This window comes from Curcuma longa, chromosome 11, assembly GCF_044706935.1.
Source record: "Curcuma longa cultivar G26 ecotype Majalengka, Jawa Barat chromosome 11, ITB_CL_G26_1.1, whole genome shotgun sequence".
NCBI classification, from domain to species: domain Eukaryota; kingdom Viridiplantae; phylum Streptophyta; class Magnoliopsida; order Zingiberales; family Zingiberaceae; genus Curcuma; species Curcuma longa.
Window position 1 is genome coordinate 13361930 of NC_133871.1, and position 15889 is coordinate 13377818.

A 15889-nucleotide genomic window follows, 5' to 3' on the forward strand; every position below is an offset into this window, starting at 1 on the left:
GAGTTCATGGATATAGATCTCTTTCTGTTCGCTAGGTAGATTTTATGGCAATTTAACCTAAAAACGCCCTTAATTTTTTATGTTTCATCAAAACACGCTCATGCTTTGTTGAATGCTCTAATCCAATCTGTCTTTATTCTTTAATGCTGGCCAATTTTCGTTCGTGTAAAAGTTTTAATCAAAACTAATTTATAAATAAATTTCTTGGACCCTCTGATCATTTTAGGATCATATAGCAATTTTATGTAAAAAATAATATGAGCAAGGGCCAACATCTATTTTTTTTTTTTTCAAAATATATAGATTTGTTTTACTAGATCCAATCCTAAGAAAATTTATCATCAATCATCAAAATAAAAAAAAAATACGAATAACTCATCACTCTACAATTAACGTTCCAAAATTATTTTCTATAGAAGAAAATTAATCTACAAATGCAAATCAACTTAATTATACATATTTACACCAGTATAAGCTTTCAGGTCTAATAACATTTTTAATCTTAAATGCTACAAATTAATTTGCACAGCAACATGCCTAAATCATTACTTAGGCATATTAAAGCTTGTAATTTTGGTTAAAAAAAAACTCAAATGTGTACATGGCTACATTTATTTAATTAACAATATTTTTCTTTCTCGTAAATACTTTTGACACATTTATTTACTGCAATGCCTTCATCTCTATCTCACACAATGCCTTCATCAGAACCATTCCTGGAGGAGACGATGCAAGTGTTCACAGCAATATGACAAACTGGGAGTAGTTTACACAGCTACACAAAAGGATCATGTCAGAACAAATTCAAAGCAACATGTTTTAACACAGAATAATAATCAATTGAACTGGGAAAAAATAACAAAATGTAGATGGAAACATCTGACTGTAAAATTCTATCATCTAGAGAAGAGGCTTACCTTGTTTCTTTCTGCCATCGTAATATTGTTCTATGGGGAAGTTCATCTTCATGATCAAGAAATATGGAGAATGCTGCTGCTGAAACTATAAAAATCTAACAAATTCAGAAAAATTGGGCTCCGGTTAGAGCCTTTCCCATTAAAATTGGGCTCTATTCACATTTACTTTCAAATACCTTGAAACCTAATATACCTAGTGGGGGAAATATCACTATTTTACAAAAAGAAAAAAAAAATAAAGAATCAAACAAACCAAGGGATTAGCTCTGTACAGGTACTACAGTAGAGAAGTTGAAGTTGCTTGGCCAGCCATAGGGCATAGATGAGACCTCTAATTCCCAAATCCATGGGCTTCTACAACTAATAAAGAAGCCGAATAGCTCATGCATGGCGTGGAGGTAGAATGCAAGCATCAGATGAGATCATTGGAACTCAGATACTCCCTGTGCGAAGACCTCCAAGGGTTAGTCCTATTCTTGACCCTTGTCTACAGTGCTTCAAAGAGCACACATTTTTAATGCCGTCTTCTCTGTTCTTCGTATGATGCCTTGCATGATTTTACATTCAGTGGATCAATGGATTTCACTGCTAGGAAGCAACTGGGATACAAAACAATGTTGAGCACTTAGAGGTCATCTAATGTCTTTTTCGCTTCTGTTTTTAGAGTTAACCTTCTCCTTTGCTTGTGTCAACTGCTGGCTCAAACTTGATTCCTTCAAGTCCTGGTGGAGAAACATTTGATAAACATAGTAAAGAAATCACAGCTTCATAAGGAAACAAGATCATCTGAAACGCAAGTGGTCAAAAGCTAACATCTTTACTGTTCTGCATCGGAGTTTTAGACTTTTCCATCTCTCTCTCTTTTTCAGCCTTCTTTCTATCAAGTTCAGCTTGCTTGCAGTTCTCCTGATGTGCTTTACGGAACAATGATACAAAATTTGAAAGTGTAGCTATAACTGCATAAGGAAAAGAAATAATTCAATCTCAAGAAAAAAAAAGGTTATGCCATTAAGTAAAAAGTAGATAAATCAGTTCACCCATTTTTCATATTTCCCAAAATGTGAGCCACGCATCTAACAAAAGGTTAAGGTCAGCAGTTCAACCTCATTCCTCTGCACTTTTGTGCACATTCCTGCACTTAATGAACCAATCAATGCAGTCCTGGTTCAAATTTCTCCCTTAATGCAATATTTTTTTTTTAAAAAAACATCAACCGTCTTTCAAAGCATACCATTTTAACAGCTTTTGTTGCATCAATAACCATTTCTTTTTCTCTATATTTTATTTAGTGCATTTCCAAAATCAATTTTAATGTTTAAAAAAGGCATTGACTGTCTTCCGATGCACACCATTTTAACAGCTTTGTTTGCATCTAACCATTTCTTTTGCTCTATATCTTCTTTATTACATTTCCAACATTAACTGGTGCTAGCATGCTTGAACTCAAATATCGTGATACCACAACTGAAATTATTGAGAATCAGAGCTAGGCACCATGAATAGTTCTCCAGTCGTGCCTATCAAAAAATTTCTAAGTTATTTTCGACCTGGGATTCTAGTTTTTCTATACAAGCGAGCAATGCCAGTTTTTGTGAGGATCAACATGAAGCCATTGGTTGCAAATGTACCAGTCAGACAGCATGTTAAGTTTGTCACCTTTAAGTCAATAACAAAGCACAGTCAAAGTTGACCCAGAAAACCATATGTAGAAGCAATATCAGTTGAGTCGTGCAGGTGCAAATATAATTACACCTTTTTTCAAAATCCTGACATGATCATAAACATAGAAATTGTGTAAAGCATACTTTTAATGAGATATAACGGAAGTGCAATAAGTAGGTGGCCAGTTGTAGGCCTTTTAAAGAACTAAACTGAACTACTATATCTATATTGCTAATTAGGCATCGGAATAAGCTGTTATGAATAGAGATATGCATATTGGTGTTTTAAAAAAGGGACTCTAGCCATCTAATTAATGAAACTACAATTAAGTAGCTACAAACCTTGTTCAAAGGGACAGCGTGCAGGATCTTCACCAAAATATAGGGCAAGGGCATCTGCATTTCTACCCTGTCAACGGTTGAATATGTTAGAAAGATATTCACAACATGATAGAACTTAAAGCTCAGTAACATTTACACATAGCTGGCAACCTACCGCTGCTGTGTAGAGTGTTGTTAATGATTGTACCTCAGCTCCAGCAACAACAATAAATTCCTTCAAGGTCTAATGAGTGAGAAAACTAATGAGTTGTGATAAATTTGACAAACAAGAGCAGAGAAATATGTTCAGGTCAGGAAAGATTAGCTAATAATAACTCCTGGAATGTTGGAATCTTGTATATACATAACACACAATAATGATGTGTGTAGTTGATAAACGAAAATATGAAAAGACAGTAAGCAATGAATCTGCCAAGTAACCAATAAAACCATCCGTTAACGAATACTTGAATTTGGCAATTTTAGTCAGTATATTGTGGGCAAATCCAATTTCTCAAACTTAAACCCAGAGGGGTGACAAAAAAGATTCCTAACTAGCACACAATATATTTTTCTGGCTTCAACCTCAATGAAATGCTACTAATCAAGTTTTCTGTTCATTATCCTGGCACAAGAAAACATTACTTGACACAATATTTTCCTTTTCATTTTGGCAAATTTTACAAGATAATCCAGATCTGCAGTTCACGTCTCTTTATACAATGCACTTAGCAGTCATGTCCAATTAGAGGGGAACACGTTAAACAGAGCATCTTTCCTCAAAAATGCAAGTGTTCTCGCACACCATGATGCAAGAGTTACCTACTTTAACGAAAAAACTAACATACCATTAACCAAAACGTAGAAGGGTGTTAGACATTTGAAGTTATGCAAATAACTTGGCCAGACCAACCACATGAATACAAACATAAGAAGCTTTTGAAGGATGGCATACTTTTCGGAAGATTTCTGACACAGGGCCATCATTTTCAGATGCATTCAGTTCCAACTCAACCTTCTCTAAACCCTTGACAATAGCCTGCATTTCTTCAGCCAAAGATTTCAATTGAATCTGCATAGAGAAACTGTCAGCACATCTCCTTCAAGCTGATTAGTAATAGAAATGGAAAAAGCAAGTAGAACCTTTGATGCAGCTTCCAAGCTAATAAGATGCTCATGAAAATCCAAAAGACATGGAGATCTTGAAGCAATTACCTAGTTTCATGACAGGAAAATTCTTGTATGATTGTACAGACAAATCAAAGATTTGAAGACAAAAAAAAATGGCATTACAATTGGAGAAAATTGACAATACAATATTCTTATTCACTATAATATGCCAATCAATATTTACAACTATAAGACAGATACTACATTAATCACTGTGAAAGGTTTCTAACTTCATCACCTTTTCCTTTAGTAGGTTGTGTAAATTATTTATTGCTTATCTATTTATATAAACACCATTCATATTTCACCACTATGGTTAAAATCAAATTAACCAATAGCCATGAAATTATCTAAGAAAAATAAATCTGTCAATCCTGGTCTAAAGCCCTGATGAAAAGTTGTTGATTGACTTGTGCCTTGACATGCACCATTAAAAATATTCAAACCTACTGATATTGCTAGTTATATATTCTTGCATATAGCTCGATGGAGCAAAAAGATCAATGTATTCAATCTCAAATAGTTGGAACAATCACGTTGATATCCATTTTACTCCATGATAATATTTTTCAACAAAAAATAGATGGTCCGACCCAGTTAATAACAGAATATCAAACCAAATGTGCTTTACAAATAATTGCACAAAACCAAGCATTTTGAAATAGATCACATTTTTTTCAACTAATAAAATGGTAACTTTGGATTATAAAACAGCTATATAGATAATAGTACTGAAGTCATATATACCATTACCTTGCACAAATAGTGCATAAGTGTCATCTTATTGTTAGTAGCTCGAGTGTCAGTAAGTTTAAGAAGGCTGTCCAAGCGAAAGCCAATAGCTGAACCTGCAATTTTGAACCAATAAATTTTTATACAAGACAGAAATTTATAGACTTAGATGCTATAAAATGTCCCAAATAACTTTTATATGGTTGGATGCTAATGTTTGTATTGGAAACATGCATATGCACAACAAACCAACAAACAAAAGTATAAGAAATAGTTATGACACATGTTGCTAATGCTCAACAACAACAACCAAGTTTTTTTCCACTAGATGGGGTCGGCTAATGATGCTAGTACTCAAGCAGGAGAAATTTCATTGCTATAACAAGAACTATGATGCAGGCCAGAATAGCAAAATCAAGCATGTTTTAGCATTCTCATAACAGATTATTGTTAGCTTAAAAGTAGAATCCAACCTTGTAATTCTTTCAATAGCAATAATTACCAACCTTGAAACATGTGTGTATTGTAGCCCTATCAAACTCTGGCTTTACCAGATACAGATTCATTGACTGATAGGCACATATTTAAGTATGGTGCTCAAAGAATATGAAAAAATCATTATATCCAATCATTGTAAAATTGTATCACCCTGAAACTAAAGGATTTCAGTCAAAGCTCAATTAAGGAAGTATGCCTAGAAAACTAATGGTGGCACATCTGGTCAGGATATTCTCCAGGACCAATCCAGTATCTTGAATACAAGCCAGTACCAAACTGTAGCCCTCACGAATTATCCAAATAGCCAAAAAGGCCATGTTTGATGAACTTGGAGACTCTGGCCAAGTCATAGCTACTGCCTCATCAAGTTTAACTGATTTTTAGCCCACTGATCCCCAACCAACAATAGAAAAAGAAAAAAGAATACAACAAGCAATGAATTAGATGGTGGTCAAGTTCATCCAGCAGGGACTAGCAGATAAATGACATTTTTTATCATTGAACAGCTTGAAATGTGATGACTGTCCTCCATATAACTAAGACGAAAGTATTCATAAGACTGTTCTCCACATTATAATTCATTTCCTAGTCAATGATCCCACAGCACAAAAGATAAAAATAAAGTTATAATATCTTACATAGTTACATTTCATACTAGCCAAATGCAACAGTATAATACATCAGGATTAAGAACTTACAAAAAATAAAACAGATTATCTCAAATTGAGAAGGAACAAAATCAAGTTTGTTCACTGCTATTTTAATTTATCAGTACTCTAAGGTTTCAATCTGCAATTCATTACAAATACGACATTGCATAACAAGAAGACAGGGCTTAAATTCATAAATACAGTTTGGGAACAAATTACAAGTAGAGAAACAACTTTGATCTAATTATGATTTTAGTTTCTTGTATTGGCACAAAATAAACTAACTTATATCACCCATAATAAACTATTTCCATTTGGATACATGAAATTGGATTTACCTCTTGTAGTTCCTTGATTTAAGGTATTACCAAGGAAAAGAATTTTCTTCATGATCTCCTTCAGTTTATCAGAATTGCGAATCTTAAGAAAAACAAATGCCAAAAATATAAATGTCAAAACCACAAATAAGAGAAAAAAGAAAGAGTTATAGGAGAGATATACCTCTGCACAAGCAGAATCTATAGTGTTCAGACTTTGTCTAAGATCAGAAACCTGGGAAACAATGAGAGATTGAATCTTAGTTAATCTGATTATTTCTAGAAACAGAAAAGAAAAGTTGATATAAAAAACAACCTGAGAACCAAACTGAATCTTGAAAGAGAAAACTCTTAATTTGGATTCCACCCTTGGAACTTTCATCAACTCTAAGAAAAACTGCACCATGAAAGCTACAAATGAAATTTGTTTTAACATAATTGCAAGGGGAACACAGTCAAACATTTCAAATAGAAAAGTGAATAAATACCCAAAATCTGAAAATAAGATATTACTGCATCAATTTGGAAACAACAGTTGAAATCCAACAGAATATAGAGTTCAAAATGTTAAAACCAACAAGGGCAACATTTTGTAATACTAGTATAAAATGACAAGATCAACATGAAAAATAAGTTGATGTCATTAAAAATAATTAAATGTTAAAATCATGAAAAAAATCAAAATCATGGTTGTCGAAATCGAGTAATCCTTACATTTCCCCAAAAAAGAGTATGCACCAACATTGCTTCTAACCATGGTTGTCGAAATCAAAATCAGTATCTGTATTGGATAGTAAATAAAAACCTAAATATTTGCCGTATTGGATTTGTGGGATAAGTAAAATTCAAATCATTAAAAGCAATTAAAAAAATAGCTTCATATATGAGATAACAAATTGTATTCAATCATAACATCAAATATCATAGAACTAACAACATGATTTAGAAATAATAAATAATATAACTAATAAAGTTAGATTAGTAATAGACATCACAATATTAATAATGACATATTGTTGTCATTACCAATTAACAATATCATATTATTGTTACTATTTGATAAAACCATATTCTAGAACTATTAGTTAATAGTAGATCACTAATAAAAATGTATATATATTATATCAACTATCAAATAATAAATGTAGCTATTTAATATGAAAGTAACAAATAACAAAAAAAAAATATTATGATAGATAAAAAAACAAAAAAATGTAGTACAATAGATGTTAAAATTATATTGATAATTTTAAAGTTTTAAAGACCATTCTATTATTAAATGGTATTTGATAATGTTAGCTACTTATTTAATATTTCATATTATAGGGATTAGTTGGAACCTAAATCAGATATGAATTGGGTTTATAGGGTTTCTCTCAATCAATAGAAGTTTCTCTCAATGACTGGGAGAGGGTGATGAGAAGATTTGCCTAGCTAGACACTAGTGATTGTTTACAAGTTGTAGCAGGGTTAAATGATTTAATCTCATGATAATCTTGAGGGATAAGTGGTGGCAAGGTCAAGAATAAGTTGGAATTCAAGAGAGCAAAAATGAGTCATACTCTCGTGGATCTTTGCTAGAATCAAGCTAGGATCGACAAAAAATGTTATATCCTTGAGTTTCAGAATCAATCACATTCAGTTAACTTGTTATCTCTCTCATCTGTTTTTCTTTCAATTTGGCCAATTTTTGGTGGTTTTTAAAGTGAAATGTATTCATTTCTTGGTAATTTATTCAAATCTCGAGTTTTTTCTTTATTTCTCCAACAATCTCTTTGTGGGTTGACAAATTTCTTGGGAAAGATATGATAGGAAAAGGCCAATACAAATGAAACTTGGGTGATCCATATTAGCATCAGAAAATCTTGACAACCATGCTTTTGATGATCAAAATTAGAGCATCTAAAGCTTGTGCAACAAAAGCAAACAACAAAACCATATATTTCATAATAAGTAGGATCAAGACTAGATATACTGTAAAGAACTATTACAACTCAATAACAATGCATATGGAATGAAACAATGGCCAAAAAATAGATGGACAAGAAACTCCTGCTATCAACCTAGTGCCAATTGAGGACAACGCTTCAATAACTTCACATATTGACAGTTCTACAGCTTCCATGTGAATTATGGAAACATTGCAGATAAGAAGTTGATAGTTTACCTGCTCACACTTGCCAAGTCTTTCCTTGTCACCAGTATAACCCTATGAATGAAATTCAGAAAAAGACCAATAAAATTTAGGGACTGAAAGATTAATAAACTTAAGAATATAAAAGAACAAAGATGTACCTTTAGGAGTTCCATTTCCTCTTTAGTTGGACAAAATTTGATGAGATTCTCCACTTGATCAACATCTAAAATTGAATCATCCAATGCCAGAGCAGCACTCTGAGGAAACAACAATAACATTGGAGTCAAGTTTAACAGTCCGGCTCAATGGATGAGATTGATACATTGACTTTTATATCAATGTTCTGACAATGAGCTTACACAATGAAAAAAAGTACCACAATCTTATAAGCAACTACTATCAAACTAGGCACAACCAAAATCAAGATGATTGCTTGGACCTCTGTACAATAATGAGTATAAACAAAAATTTCTTTCACAGGCTAAACATTCTATTTGACCATACTTGTGCCATCCATGAGGCGAGATCAATTGTTCCTTTTTCCCACCACTACCTTCAGCTAGCAGAGATTTTTTTTCCAGGGAATTAACCATCACCCGCATTTAATGGAGAGGCCTTAATGGTAGCTTTACCATCAGAGAGACAAGCAAATAGAGCAAGAAGAATCAGGTAGGGATTAACATAGACTCTTTGGACAGAGAGGAACACACATATCTTCAGAAGGTGATCTAAAGAACCAACTAAAATGTTTCTTTTTCCTAGAAATACACATAGTGCTATTGTCATTCTAGATATCAATTCCACAGGAGAAACATTCATGTCATATAAATTATAAAACCAAAGTAAATCATATGGTTAGTTCGAAAATCAAAACCTTAAAGCAACATTAGTATGCAATTTGACTAAGCTTGTTATATACAAATCTGTAATTAGATGCAGCTGATATAGAATACTTGAGAGCGCAAATGGTGCGTCTATACCAATGACAAATAAAAAAAAAAGAATGATAGATTTAAGTCTAAAAATCATTACAGAAACATACCATTAAATCAGGGAGTGGCATCTTGACCTTTGTCAGCATGATTTCAGTGTTATTGGCACGCCTCAATTCAATCTAAAAGCAAGTTGGTGAAAGAACTTAGTTAGAAATATAACAGAAGAAAGGCTCGCTAGTTAATAACTTCTTCCTATTGTCATGTCATGAAATTAAGCAGATCTTTAATGCAGGATGTTGAACTGAGCATGGATGAAAAAAACAACAATACCTTGTTAGCATGGATCTAAGGCTAAGCCATCACCTGGAAATTAAGAGATGGGCCTTCAAGGCTTTGACATTCAGGTAAAGACATGCCAAGGGTGCACTAAGACAGAACGGCTGAAAGTTACCTAGATATAGCCTTACAGAAGAGTTTAATGGAGGGGAAGAGGTCCTTAGAGCTCCAGATAGTTGGGACTAACATGACTTTTTTTATGTTAAATGGCCATCTCTAGTAGTACTTGGTAGGATAAATACAGATGGAATCAGGAAATAAGAATTTAGACAAAGCAACAAACTCAACATAAATGATTTTGAAGTAGGTAAAAAACATTTTACTCAAAAAATGATCACATTTTCAAAATCAACGTGGAATCAGTTACAGTGCCAACTTCAGAAGGCGGAGACTCAGAAGCTTATTTATCAGGTGAAAGGCATTGATAACTTACTAGGTGGACTTTATCTGATTTTGATCCAACAGATTTACGGCGTCCATCAGATGTTGAGCTATCATCTGTTTTTGGAACCACAGTTGAGAAGAGGCTTTCAAGTTCTGAAACATCGAATTCTGAAGCACTGCATCCATGTAGACAGTTGAGCACAATGAGAAAGAATATTAAAATTAACACCAATAGAAGGCACACATAGGAAATATGGAATTTAAACACTTCTACAACCTTGAAGCATCACCAGATCTTTGTAGCTCCGCCCATAAACTTCCTTGAACAGCTCTTGTTACTTTCACCCAGTGTAATGGTTTTAACGATGACCTACGGGGCACCAAACTTGATCCATTTAAGGCTGTAGAACGTGTAAGCCCCCGACCTCTTCCTCCATTGGGCAATACCCCTCTTGAATCAACTTGACCATTGGTTGGTGGAAGTGGCGGTGCGCCTGGTGCCCGAGGTGGGGCAGGTGGAGGAGGTGCACTTCCACGTGGACCGGGAGGAGGCGGAGGAGGAGGAGAAGGACCACCACGTGGTCCTAGAGGGGGTGGAGGTGGTGCACGTGAACTTGGAGGTGGTGGTGGAGGAGGAGCACTAACTCGTGGGCCTAGAGGAGGAGGAGGAGGTGCTGGAGGTGGAGCAGTCCCACGAGATCCTAGAGGAGGCAATGAAGAGGGAGTACCACTTTGTGAACTAGCCAATGGAGGTGGAGGTGGAGGAGGGGCATCACTTCGTGGTCTAGGAGGTAGAGGAGGAGGTGGAGGAGGAGGAGCACCACGCAAATTAGTGGTAGGAAGTGGTGGTGGTGGTGCAAGAGGAGTAGGAGCACCACGTGAGTTAGGAAGCAGTGGTGGTGGTGGTGGAGGAGGAACACTGTGTGGATTAGGAGGTGGTGGCGGTGGTGGAGGAGGGGCACCACATGAGTTTGAAGGAGGTGGTGGTGGTGGAGGAGGAGGAGGGGCACCACATGAGTTAGAAAGAGGTGGTGGTGGTGGTGGTGGTGGTGGAGGAGGAGGAGGAGGAGCACATGAGTTTGGAGGAGGAGGAGGAGGTGGAGGAAGACAAGCACCATGTGATTTTGGAGGAGGAGGTGGAGGTGGAGGTGGGCAAGGAATAACATTATGTGCTAATGATGGTGGTGGTGGTGGTAAAAGAACCCCACGTACTAGAGGAGAAGGTGGTATAAGAGTGGAACCACTAAGAAACTTTGAAGAACTTGAGAAAGGCAAAGGAGGTAGTGATGGTGGAGGAGGTGCCATTGAAGGAGCTTTAGTAGAACCATTCAACAATGCAAGTGGAGGGGGTGGAGTTGAAGTATCATGAACTTGTGACATGGGAGGTGGATTTTCAGAAGCAGGTAGAGTGCTCGACCCAGAAGAAGATTGAGGTACTTCCTCGATTGAAGACAACACTGGCCCTGCAAAAGATTCATCTGGTAGATAAAAGGAAGATACAGCTTTGTCGAAATGTGTTTGATATGCATCTAAAATTTGACCAGTTTTATTACCTAGAGCTGCAGAGATGGTCAGAGCAGGAGGTGCACTATTATATCTGGATGGAGGGTGGGGTGGAATAGACACTGAAGTAGCATCAGAGTCTTTCTTTGGGGAGATCCACCTAGCAATTGTTTTGGGCTTTGTCGATTTCTTTGGACCTACTGAAGAGTCCGGTTTCTTGACAATTGGTTTAGATACTGGAGAATCGAGTTGTGTTGTGCTGGTTAATGGTTTCTTCATTGATATACTTCTGAAGTCTGCTTTTGCTCATTATTTTTTGACTTCTGAATAAGGGTATTGGTCTCTGCTTTCTTTTGAGTAACAGAGTTTTCTGTTTCCTTTTTGGATTGACACTTCACTTCTCGTGATATATTTTGTCCCTCTTGATGGAAACCATTGTCAACCAGGGTTTTTCTCATGGTAACATTTGCTCGATCAAATTTTGGGTCAATTTTTTCTGGTAAAACTTCTGCTGTATCAGTTGCAATTTCTTTCCTAGAAATCATATTACATGAGGTCATTGTCTTTTCAATAACATGGTTATCTGCATCATGATCAATCTTGCAGGTTTCAACTATATTCTTCACTTCAACATCAACTGCAACAATTTCCTTCTCCTCATGTTTGAATTTGCTGACTTCTACTATGTTCTTCTCATGACAAGTAAAAGTGTCATCCAGAGATATGGAATTGTCACTGATAATTTTACCATCACTAATGATAGAGGTAGTAGGAAATTTAGTTATTGTCTCTGGTGGGGTTCTTAATGTACTTACACTATAATGTTCGACTTTCTCTGGACGTCTGCTATAGTCAGTCTCTCTTTCATGACCAATTGCGTCTTGACTTGGATTCTTATAGATAAGATCGGTACTCTTCTTTGATACATCTTCAGAATCAACCTTAAGCGTGCTAATAATTTTTTTTTCTTCAAAAAATGGAGAAGCAACTTCCTTGAAATTTTGTTGACTTGTGCTGCTTTCTATCACGCCCTTCTCTTCAATATGAACCATACATTCTGAAGTAACTGATTTCTCTGTCACAAAATCATCATCATGCTCAGGTTTGCCAAATTCAGAATGGATCTCATCTGGACCTAGCATACTTAGAGCTTTTGCCATTGTCCTTTCCACAACAAAACCTGCTAACTTATTGAAACCCCTTGTATTTGAATCCTCTTTATCTTTGCTTTGCTCAAACCTATCTCTTGTTCCACCAGTTAAACTGTATATTTCTGAGGTGGTATTCCCACCATCTGTGGAAGTTCCACTTTCTGCTTGTGCTGCTTCAGAATCTCGATTTGCATTATGCCAGTCTGCATTAGTAAAAATTTCCTCTGCCTCAAAGAACTCCTCAGCTTCAGTAAAAGTACCTTCTGTTTCATTACCATCTTCAACCAATGTATCTGAACTTGAATCAGATTCATAAGCATCAAAGTCTGAAAATATCACCTAGATCAAGCATAATTTATGTAAAACTTGAGTGCCTAGGAGTCAAGTATGGACTAGAAACAAATAGGAACAGACCTCAGCTTTGAAATCTTTAGGAAAATGTTCCTCAGAATTCCACGCGACATCAATTTCCTCACGAGAGAGCGTCAGAATATTAGATTGGACAAAAGCTGTGTTGAACATTACCCTGAACATCATCTCCTCATGTTCTAGATCTTTATCCATATGAATGCACTCCATAACTACATCTCCTTGAACACAACAACGGGTGTTTATCCTTAATGAAGTCTCCTCCCCCTGTACATACAGTCAGTCAATCTGTAGACTCAAAAAAACAATATCACTGAGAAGAAGAAATAAACATTACCTGTTTGTGGTGTCGAATGTGCTTCTTGGTCTTAGGAGTTGCAAACAGGATCTTTGGATTCCTATTGGGAGCCAAAGGATCTTGACCATAGATGCGAACCATTGGTCTGCAACCTCCTTCCCCATTACAATTGGGTATTACCCTGAGAATCAATGATTCCAAGGTTAAAGGCATGTCTTTTGGAGGCCATTCTGATGCATTGCCTCGTCTTGCTATGTACTGAAGATATCTTAGGTGAGAAGATTGTGGGTTTATAGGGGACAAAAGATGGAGTAATTCCTTGGGGGCTTGTTTATACACCATGTCAAGAGTCTTATGCTCCCCAGTGTACTGCTTTCTGTAAAGGAGCAAACCAGCAAGCATGAAAGCGAGCACTGGCCAACCTCCTCTCTCACAGTGCATTAGTAACACATTATGTTGCCCTTCCAGTGACAGCCAGCTCTCACTCGACTTCAAAAAGTGGTGGATCATCACGAGTGGAAGAAGAGGACACCCTTCGTACTGGACAGGATAGTCCATGACTGTCATGCCATAGTCAGATAAAATGTCCGAGATGTGGCTCCTTTGATTACCTTCTCTAAAATTAAACACCATGAACGAGGCTTCTGGGAAGTAATCATTCAGTTGGGTGACTATGCCATTCAAGTAGTCACTATATTCTTGTTCCCCAAGAGTTTCAGCCGAGAAGCAGCAATCAAACACTGCAACAACGTTATCCAAAGATCTCATAGAATTCATAGTGGCAAAAAGAGTTTTTGGAATTTTAATGTTTCTGAAGTACTTAGAAAGTAATTCAAAGCTACGAGTATAGAAAACCGTAGAAAGAACACAATGGTTCAAAGTGGCAAAATGATTGTTAGGCAATCAAATAAAATGATAAAAAGAGAAATCTACTAAAAGACTGCTTGAAGTCCATACTTGCAATATTTTAGCTGCATTTTGTTTCCAGAGATCAAGCTAGTAATTTTAAGCGATGCACGTTCAACGAGGAGAGAGCACAAACGACAATGAATATAAGAGGTATTCAGCTATGCTTCAGAACTTCATTTTTTTCCCTCCGAAAGGTCCAAGAATGAACCTTCGAGCAAGCTCAAGAAAACATCGACCCACAAAATCCTAAATTACGGAGGAAACCCGCCAGAATTTCTCAAATTGCCAGACGAAGCACCAGTTTAATCCCAACAAACGAATCAATTCCCTGCAGACAAATGGCACTCTTAGGTCGAGAGGAAGGACGTACCATAGACTCTTTCCGAGATCTCCAGCAGCCGATCCGGCGGCTTCCGGTAGAAAAGCCTCCTGAACAACGCCATCCGCCGGCTCTTCCACCGGCGTCCGAAGCCGCTCCCACTACCGGATCCAAACCCGTATCAACCTCGCAATTCCCTGGCGCGTTCCTCGTTCCCACTTAAGGCAAGCCGATCCTCGCCACGCACCCTCGCCCCCGCCGACAGAGCAGCTCCCCGAGTGCGGATCCCTCGTCGACGAAGATCGATCGGACGGCTTCCGACTCGAAGCAAGGCGAGGAGCTTCCTTTCCCCCTCTTTCTACGTTCGCGAGGACGAAGAAGCTCAAGTAGAAGAGACAACACAGTCCAAAGCAAACGGACGGCGTTAGCACTCGGATCGACGGTACAGATCGATGGGGAGGGCCCATCGGACGGACAATCTTGTTCATCGCATGCAAACTTCTCTGCGGGGGAGGATCACGTGCCGTGAAGCAAGACAACGTGCGCGTCGCCTTGGTTTTACTGCGCACGGTACGGTAATCGTCCACCACCAACATGATTAATCACGGCAGTTATTAATTAATGATGCGGTGTTTAAAGCATTCATTCATGTGGCATTCTGTAAGATATAAGCATTAAAAATTTTAAATTTAACTTTGTTTGTCATTAAAACAAATAATTAATCACCATTAAAATTAGATTTTAAATTAATTAAAATTGTTTCTTTTTTTTTCTGACTCAAAAAAGGTTTTGAATTGTGAGGACTCAAGTGGACCACAATTTAAATATTTTCACAAAAAGATCACTTCAGCAACTTTCGTCGATTAATTAGCTCATGCAATTATTTTTCAAAAATTGAAAGTGAATGATCTTAAATGCTCGTTAGTTCATGGTAACAGATCGAACCAATTCGAACAGGCAAAATAAAAGTAAAATTAATTCCAATTAAATAAATGGAGTGGGAATGGAGGTGTCAAAAGGTTTCAAACTTCCTTTTTCTTTGTCGTGGCTTGATTTGTCTACATGCTTCAGAAGTTAATGACGTGATCATGGATCAGTGGATAGATTCTATGTAAATTTTGCAGCAATGATTTGTTTTTTCTGCCTTGATCATACTCATACAGTGTTCATATTTCGACCGTAGCAATAGACATCGAAGCCCATAAGGTACTGAAATTTTCTCTGAAAAGATAAGAATGGAATCAGCTTTTGACACCACGACTGAAGAACACACCAGTTTTGA

At 36.7% G+C, this 15889-nt stretch overlaps 1 protein-coding gene across 1 annotated transcript; it reads right to left on the reverse strand.

Moving 5' to 3' along the window:
- Positions 1 to 531: 531 nt before the first annotated feature.
- Positions 532 to 14808, reverse strand: LOC141839067 (formin-like protein 5). The gene is given in 21 exon segments (XM_074726719.1): positions 532 to 775; positions 918 to 1639; positions 1731 to 1873; positions 2921 to 2987; positions 3075 to 3143; positions 3855 to 3971; positions 4043 to 4114; positions 4823 to 4917; positions 6288 to 6369; positions 6451 to 6501; positions 6583 to 6663; positions 8434 to 8475; positions 8562 to 8660; positions 9446 to 9517; positions 10108 to 10234; positions 10336 to 11521; positions 11612 to 11840; positions 11843 to 13051; positions 13127 to 13348; positions 13419 to 14119; positions 14659 to 14808. Coding segments are annotated over 20 exon segments (4827 nt in total). The 5' UTR covers positions 14732 to 14808; the 3' UTR covers positions 532 to 775; positions 918 to 1549.
- Positions 14809 to 15889: the final 1081 nt, after the last annotated feature.